The following is a 9,122-nucleotide window of genomic DNA, read 5'->3' on the forward strand; positions in this document are numbered from 1 at the left end:
TATAGTGGAGCAAAGACGGAAATGGGACCATCAATAGTTCTGCCACTGACTTCCCCTGCAATCTTGAATAAATCAAGAATGAACAAAGCCATAAATATCTAGGATCAGGAACTTTGTACTATGGCCGAGTCCCATCAGTTTTCCCTGACAGCCAGTATTAGATAATCATTTACAGCCATAGCCACCATGCATCTGTATGCAAAACCCTCACATTATAACATTGGAATTGGCTTTATATGAAAGCTACAATTACAGCCTCTCATCTCCTCTCATTCTATATAAAAGAGTGGGATCTACAAAGCCATACACGGAAACTGGTCATTTCAACCTTGCCTAACAGGGGTTCTTTTCTCATGCTTTTTAAGGAAGGAGCAAGAATAGAAATTCTCAGAGTCCTTATCAGTAAGTAATGATCAGGAATGTTCCACTGATGCTGCTATAAACCTCTAGCATAACAGCAAGGTGACAAAGAATTTTCTAAAATCAGTCCCAAATAGCAGGAAAGAAACACTTAGCTCAGGATGAGTTCAAGAACCAAAAATGGGCTGAGTTGTGCTGCTTTAGGTCAGAAACAGGGTCAAAGTTGCCTCTTTCAGAGATGAGAATTAGATATAACAAGTAATTGGCTGGGCACAGTAGCTCATGCCTGTAACCCCAGCACTTTGGGAGGCCGAGGCGGGTGGATCACTTGAGGTCAGCAGCTTGAGACCAGCCTGGTCAATATGGTGAAATCCCATCCCTACTAAAAATACAAACATTAGCCAGGTGTGGTGGTGGGTGCCTGTAATCCCAGCTACTTGAGAGGCTGAGGCAGGAGAATCGCTTGAACCCGGAAAGCAGAGGTTGCAGTGAGCCGAGACTGTGCCACTGCACTCTAGCCTGGGCGACAGAGGGAGACTCCATCTCAAAAAAAAAACACGAATTGCCAGCTCTTAGCACTGTCCAGTGGAACCTTCTTTGCGATGGAAATGTTCCACATCTGTGCTGCCCAGTGTAGCAGACATCAGCCACATGTGGCTGCTGAGCACTTGAAATGTGGCTAGCATGACTGAGGAAATGAATTTTAAATTGTGTTTAATTTTAATCTCAATGTAAACTGCCAAATATGGCTAGTGGTGACCAAACCGGAACTGTAGCTCTAGATTCCCTAAATTAGGGACTTTCAATGACAGGCAATTCCCTCTACCCTTTGGGGGACAACTGCCCCCATCTTGAGACATTTCTTATTGTTACAACTGGGGGTAGGGAGTGCGACTAGCATCTACTGAGCAGAGGTCAGGGACACTGCTAAGCATGCTGCCATGCACAGGCCAGCCCCCATAACAGCAAATTATCTGACCCAAAATATCACTAGTGCTAACGCTGAGAAACTGCTTTAAGTTTGCTCAAGGACAGAATTAAAGTAAATGCAAACAAACTGCAGTATACCTTGCCTAAACATAATACCCAGGAAGAATGAGATCTTTTAACCAACAGAAAAAGGTCTGGGCTATTCTACAAGTTTAGAGTAGCAGATTTTGGCCTGGCACGGTAGCTCACGCTTATAATCCCAGCACTTTGGGAGGCTAAGGCAAGAGGATGGCTTCAGCCCAGGAGGTTGGGACCAGCCTGGGCAATATAGTGAGACCTTGTCTCGAGAACAAAAAAATTGTTTTAATTAGCTCAGTGTGGGGGTGAGTGCCTGTAGTCCCAGCTACTCAGGAGGCTGAGGCGCGAGGATCACTTGAGCCCTGGAGACGGACGTTGCAGTGAGCCGAGATTGTACCACGGCTCTCCAGCCTGGGTGACAGAGAGAGATCCTGTCTCAAAAATAATAATAATATAACAGGTTTTTACTGGAAGGTGTGTTTAATAACTTAAAATCTTCATCATTATAGTGATTACTTCCTGTGGCATTTTCCTTATTGAATATTAACATAAGTACACACTGTGAGACTCTGCTACAGGGCCTTGTTCCTTATGCCTTGGACATACAGTGGGGGGCAGGGGCAAAGCCCCTACTCCTACTCTCCTAAGTTTGAATTTCCTTTGCCTCCTCAACTAACCCATCTGATTTATTGGGACATCACTGATCTCAGATACAAGAAAACTGATACTGTTGTGGAAGAAAAGCAAATCGTGACGACAAAATGGCTCTGTTATCACAGGTCTGCACGTTTACATAACAGAAAAAGCAAGGGACAGAATTATATTTGGACCAAATCCAAATCACTGAGTGATTCTACTAAATGATGATCGCATACTACATTTTGTTTTTGTTTTTTCACATACATTTTAAAGTAAGAGATATTATTTTAAATTTTAGAGGGTGAGCATCAAATAACATTGTGGTTTCTGTAATCAGTATAAATTACGCAACAATCAGTTTAAATGGGATCATTTACAACTGCTCACATAGCTCTTGAGTTTATATTAACAATGTAGAATTTAACGCAGGATAGTCTATTCCTCAAAGAAACAGGAATAATGAACACAATTAAATGTTTCACTTTGACCCAGACTATTTTTCAGAACATAAAGTCATCAACATTCATATTACAGCAATGCTTTTTCTTTTCTGCCCAATTAGCACCAATATAAATCGTTCATCCCATCTAAGGCCCTGTATTACTTCAGGGAATATAAATCTAAGTCCCGGCCTGGTGCAGTGGCTTATGCCTGTAATCCCAGCACTGTGGGAGGCTGAGGCTGAAGGATCACAAGGTCAGGCGTTTGAGACCATCCTGACCAACATGGTGAAACCCCATCTCTACTGGGAATACAAAAATTAGTCGGGTGTGGTGTCACATGCCTGTAGTCACAGCTGCTCGGGAGGCTGAGGCAGGAGAATCACTTGAATCCGGGAGGCGGAGGTTGCAGGGATCCGAGATCGCCTCACTGCACTTCAGCCTGGGCAAGAGACCGAGACTCCCTCTCAAAAAAAAAAAAAAAAAAAAAAAAAAAAAAAAAAAAAGTAAGTCCCATAGTTCTGAAAAACTTACACTCAGAATTTTCACATTGACCTAAGGCAGAAACCTCCAGCCCTCATGTTCTGAATTCCTAAAAGATCACTACAATTTTTGTGAATGCTCCAATATTAAACACACTGGAATTTCAGTCCCTCTTGCGATCCTCACTGAGAGAGTTTAAGATCTTTTATCATCAATTAACACTTAGGGAGCAACTACTGTAACCTACTGATCAAATGCCAGAAAAGTAATATTTAAAGCAGGATTCTGACCCACCCTGCAGATTTTCCTATAAAGGCTAATTATTCCTGGAGGAAAGATCACCCCAGTTCTTCAGGATTCCAATTACAATCACATGAAGCCCACCCACCTTCTTAGGAAATTGATAACACCACTTTGCATCATTTTGTACTCAACTGCTGGTGTTATAAACATGATCTTGACCAGGATTTCTCAGCCTCAACACTGCTGACATTTTGGGCCAGAGAATTCTCCAGCGTGGGGGGCTGTCCTGTGCAACGTAGGATGTTTAGAGGCGTCCCTGGCCTCTACCCACTAGGTACCAGCAGCACCTCCCTGCCCCCATTGTGACAATCAAAACTATGTCCAGAGATAGCCAAATGTCCCCTGGGGAAATAAATTGCCCCCTGCTTTAAGAACCACTCATCTGGACAAACTCAAAGTACCAAAAGGTAGACACCCTGCTAATCAGACGACCGGAAAGACTTTATTCCCAGCCAGGAAAACACGTAACATTCACCCCAGAGATGGCACAAGAAAACCATATTATCTTTTTCTTGTCTTCCACCCAATTTATGCTAAGCAACCCAGGAGTAGGCTATACCACTGTGAGCACATGAAGACATCTGGCCCAACCTTTACAATTATTGCCTTCAACTCTCCAGTGACAAGTGAACAAAATCTACAGCAGCTGCTGCCTTGAAAAAAGACAAAATATATTATTCCTACCAGCTCAAAATTAAAATGTAGCCGTCTTAAAACACGAGCATTGCTCCTGAATGTCACATGCATGAAAAACCGGGTATGCACTGGATTGGACAAGCAGACTCCCAAGCTGGAACAGAGAGAAGGGCTTTGAGGGAGGGCAGAATGTCAGGTACCGAAAGCAGGAATCCGTGAAGAAACCCAAACTGGTTTCCATTTACAAGCCCTAACACTGGGACAATGAGAATCCGTTTCACATGGTAGAGCAGTCAGCCAGGTACACCACGCTGCCGTTCCCCCAAGGGGAAACCAGAGGTAGGCTGTTACCAGTGGATTTCGAGTTGACTCGGGGATCCCTCCTCGCCACTGGAATGGGGGAGCCAGGAAGTTGTGGAGCAGCTGCGATCCCCGAAACTCAATTCGCAATCTACGCAACACCCACCCCTTTCTGGAACTCAGAGGTTCTCGCCCGGTGATCGCAGGCTCAGCATCAGAATCACCTGCGTGGGGCGGAGTGGGAGGGGGGCGGTGGCGGTTAAACACGCAGTTCCCGGTCCCGCCCCCAGAGGTTCTGACCCCGGGACTGAACCTCCGCATTTTACCAAAGGCCCCAGGTGATTCCCACTCAGGCTGAAGTTGGAAAACCACTGCTTTAGCAATTTTCATTCCTAACTCGGAGACCAAGAAAAACCTACAGGTTTGCAGCTGGCTCTGAAATAACTGCGGCTTCTTTCCGGGGGCATCTGGGGCCGCCAACGGAGAGCTCCCGGTCCTCCGAAAGGGCCAGCCGAGCTCAGGCCGGCCACTCGCGGAACCTCGGCAGGGCCCAAGGTCGGCCCCGCGGTCCCAGTCCTGGGCTCCGGGCCCCTCGCGGCCCCCACGGAACCCCGCCCAGCCTCTTCGGCCCACGGGGACCCAAGAGACACCCGGCCCCGTGACGCGCCCGGGCCCCAGCCGCCCTCCCGGCGAGGCCTCCTCAGGCGGGGCCTGTCAGCCCGCGTCCCCCTGTCCGGGTCACAATGGCAGCTCGCGACTGGGAAACAGTTGCCTCGGAAGCGGGAGCCCCGGGCCGCAGCACCGTCCCCATCGCCCCCTCCCGGCACAGACCTTCTCCAGGGACGCGTCCATGGCTGAGGCGGCCGGTGGTGGCCCGGCGGTCCTGGGCTCTACTTCCTCCTCCCGCGCCCCGTAGCTCTTTCCACGCTGGCAGCGCTGACGTCCCCCGCGCCCGCGGCCGGCGGGGCGGAGAAGAGGAGGAGCTGCCAGGCGGCGCCGCCGGCTGGCGAACCTGACGGTTGAGGGGCGGCGGGGCGGGTCCCGGTAGCGGTGGGCGGAGCCCTCTGGGATTCCGTACCTGGGCACCACCCCAGCCCTCCCTAACGTGCGCAGGTGAAGAGGGGAGGATGCCCGGTGGATTGTTCACCAAACTTTTTCCAGCAGCCTGTTGCAATCATCAAGGTAGAAGCATAAAATCACAAAGTACTATTCATGGAGTGAAAGGCTGGAAATACTAGTGACGCACCTCACTTCCGGGCCCAGGCTTCCAAGTCTCCCGCCTCACCTCCCGCCGGCATCCCTCGAGAATGGAACAGGCCATTCGCCAAGGAGGCGGCGAGCGAGTGGGCAACCTTGCGCATGCGCAGGACTCGCAGCGTCCTCGGCGCCCGGGGACTTGGGGGTTTTGGGGTTGGGGGCTGCTTAGTGAACGCTGTTCAGAGAAGGCACTGATCTAAGCTAAGGTGTTGTCTCAGACCTTACCGCCGAATTCTAGACGGAAAAAATTGTTGAAACAACCGGTCCAGCCTCTTTCATGTCACAATTATGACTTGTCAGGTAATGGGTAGTAGTAATAATAATAATATTAATACATCAGCTGCTGTTCTTCCATTTTCCTATTTCAGCAGCTCTAGGAGATCATTATCCCCATTTCGCAGTGCCGATCTAGGTAGGATTCAGACCCAAGCCCCATGAGTCCACATACTGCTTCCACTCCTACTTTACTTTAAATGTTTTAAAAAGTTAATTTTTTATTAATTTTTTTATCTTGTTAACCGATGAACTGAAGAGAAAAAAAAATCTCATTTTAATAGAGAAGGTGGGGGTGTCTCACTATGTTACCCAACCTGGCTTCAAACTCCTGGCCTCAGGCGATCTTCCCGTCTCAGCTTCCCCAAGTGCTGGGATTACAGGCGTGAGCTACCACGCCTGGCCACTTTTGCAATTTTACTGCAATGTGTTTCGAACGAATGGGGAGGGCGTACATTTGCTTAGTAGATTCCTCCCACCTTAATGTGGGAAACTGATATAGACTACCACAGTGGCAATCAATGGAACACTTCACCTCTGCGATGACGCTACAACCACAATCTTACTCCTTTGCTCTCCTGTTTTATACTCTTCGTCCCGAAATCTGTGTAAACAGGGTCACATTTTCAGCGCAGTAACTCCATGTTTTGAGCTATCTACGTTGTATTTGGTAAATTGCCTGGTTATGTTAATAAAATTATTTTCTACCAAAAAACCCTTGTGTGCTGGTTTAGACTGTACTGTGGGGATTATTCTGACTCTCTAAAGAGCTTTCCAAACAGAAGGAAAGATAGATTTATGTCTTTCAAGAATTGAAGATTGAATGTACCCCTGCTTGAGCAAAACAAGTCACTTTTCCAACGTGTTATGAAATTTTTCAAACGTAGAAAAGTTTAAACAGTTGTACAGTGAACAACCATATACCCACTACCTAGATTCTACAGTTAATTTTCCCTATATTTGCTTTAATCACGTATGCATCCATATATCCATCCATCGATATATGTTAGTACATTTCACCTCTGAGCACCTCAGCATGGGTATCATTCAAAACTAGTAAATTTTACTAAAGTCACCTCCAAGTTTCTGTGGATTACATTACAAAGTATAATAGATTCTACAAAACAAGTACTAGAGAGAAAAGTTAACTTTACTGTTTTAAAAGTAGACTTTGAAAACCCAACATGAAAAAGTGGAAATAACCGTATTATTTATTATATTTAGCCAAACATTTATTGACTGCCATCTTGGACAGTTGTGCTGGAAATAGTATGTAAAAGAATATGAGGCTGGTTCAAGACCAGCCTGGTGGTTCAAGACCAGCCTGGCCAACAGAGTGAAACTCCGTCTCTACTAAAAATACAAAAAATTAGCTGGGCATGGTGGCAAACACCTGTAATCCCAGCTACCTGGGAGGCTGAGGCAGGGCAATCACTTGAACCCCGGGGGCCAAGGTTGCAGTGAGCCGAGATTGTGCCACTGCGCTCCAGCCTGGGCAATAAGACGAGACTCCATCTCAAAAAACAATAAAAATACAAATAAGAGGCTGGGCCGGGCGCGGTGGCTCACGCCTGTAATCCCAGCACTTTGGGAGGCCGAGGCGGGCGGATCACGAGGTCAGGAGATCGAGACCATCCTGGCTAACACGGTGAAACCCCGTCTCTACCAAAAATACAAAAAGAAATTAGCCGGGCATGGTGGCGGGCGCCTGTAGTCCCAGCTATTCTGGAGGCTGAGGCAGGAGAATGGCGTGAACCCGGGAGGCGGAGCTTGCAGTGAGCCGAGATCGCACCACTGCACTGCAGCCTGGGCGACAAAGCGAGACTCTGTCTCAAAAACAAAATATAATAAAAAATTTAAAAATTTAAAAAAGGCTGGGCGCGGTGGCTCATGCCTGTAATCCCAGCACTTTGAGAGGCCGAGGTGGGCGGATCACCTGAGGTCAGGAGTTGGAGAACAGCGTGGCCAACATGGTGAAACCCTCGTCTGTACTAAAAATAGAAAAATTAGTGGGTGTGGTGGTGTGCGCCTGTAATCCCAGCTACTCGGGAGGCTGAGGCAGCAGAATCGCTTCAACCTGGGAGGCGGAGGTTGCAGTGAGCCAAGATTGCACCACTGCATTCCAGCCTGGACGACAAGAGCAAGACTCCGTCTCCACACACACACACACACACACACACACACACACACACACACACACACAAAACAAAGACAAGCTCTCTGCCCTGAAGAAAAACACTATTTTGGGTAGAAGTTTTTACTTTGGGATGCAGATGGAGGTCTCTGAAACTATACTCAACATTTTGTGTGTGAGTGAGTGCATTTTTCTGGGGAAAACATCCATTGTCTTCATTATATACTCAAGTCTGTGATTCCCCCATCCCCGAAAAAAAAAAAAAAGTTGAAACCATTTGGCTTGTGGATGCACAGATAGGAAAACTGATACATTATAATGCAACATTCTATGGACTAGTGAAGAGAGATAAGCAGAATATTGTACAGTTTGGAGCATGAAGCCATCAATTGTGGGGAGGTTTAATCTCTACTGACATATGGCTTTATGTGCTGCTAACAGACCTGTCTTTTTCTTTCTTTTTCTTTTTCCAGACGAGTCTCACTCTGTTGTCCAGGCTGAAGTGTAACGGCGCAGTCTCGGCTCACTGCAACCTCTGCCTCCCCGGTTCAAGTGATTCTGCTGCCTCAGCCTCCCCGAGTAGCTTCGACTAGAGGCGTGCGCCATCGCACACACTGTATTTTTAGTAGAGACAGGGTCTTACCATGTTGGCCAGGCTGGTCTCAAACTCCCAACCTCAAGTGATCCTCCTGCCTCGGCCTCCCAAAGTGTTTGGATTACAGGCCTGAGCCACCGAGCCTGGCTTCAAACACTTCTCTTTTTTCCTTTTTTTTGAGATGGAGTCTCGTTCTGTCGCCAGGCTGGAGTGCAGTGGCACCATCTCTGCTCACTGCAAGCTCCGCCTCCTGGGTTCAAGCAATTCTCCTGCCTCAGCCTCCTGAGTAGCTGGGATTACAGGTGCGTGCAACCAAGCCTGGCTAATTTTTGTATTTTTAGTAGAGACGGGGTTTCACTAGTTGGACAGGCTAGTCTCCAACTCCTGACCTCAGGTGGTCCACCCACCTCGGCCTCCCAAAGTGCTGGGATTACAGGCGTGAGACACCAGGCCCAGCCTCAACTGTAGACTTTTAACTCAAAGGTACAAAAATTGGATTATGTCTGGGCCAGGTTTTTCCCTTGTCGATAGTATAGCACATCGGTTAGAGTTCGGACTGTGGCTACAAGTAGAACTGGATTCTTTTTTTTTTTTTTTTTTAAAGCTGTATAAGTGAAAACTACTTGGGCAAGTTACTTAACCTCTTGGTATATTAGTTTCCTCATCTGTAAAATTCTGGTTATGCTTGCCTTTT

At 47.3% G+C, this 9,122-nt stretch overlaps 1 protein-coding gene across 40 annotated transcripts in view; it reads right to left on the bottom strand.

The window, feature by feature from the left end:
* The window catches only part of PDXDC1 (pyridoxal dependent decarboxylase domain containing 1), a 66,591-nt gene extending 60,925 nt beyond the window's left edge, over nucleotides 1-5,666 (bottom strand). For 8 of the 40 annotated variants that reach the window (XR_008539930.2, XR_010152292.1, XM_054668893.2 and 5 more), the window contains exon 1: nucleotides 5,001-5,662. Coding sequence is in view for 17 of the 40 variants with exons in the window: in XM_054668893.2 (XP_054524868.1) it covers nucleotides 5,001-5,021 (21 nt within the window). In the remaining 23 variants the exon portion in view is untranslated. Of the gene's footprint in view, nucleotides 1-2,791; nucleotides 2,914-3,917; nucleotides 4,042-4,588; nucleotides 4,976-5,000 lie in introns of those variants that run through there. The other 32 variants (XR_008539933.2, XR_008539929.2, XM_054668892.2 and 29 more) reach the window with 20 other exon arrangements.
* Between the last annotated feature and the right edge of the window lie 3,456 nt (nucleotides 5,667-9,122).

This window comes from Pan troglodytes, chromosome 18, assembly GCF_028858775.2.
Source record: "Pan troglodytes isolate AG18354 chromosome 18, NHGRI_mPanTro3-v2.0_pri, whole genome shotgun sequence".
Lineage (NCBI taxonomy): Eukaryota > Metazoa > Chordata > Mammalia > Primates > Hominidae > Pan > Pan troglodytes.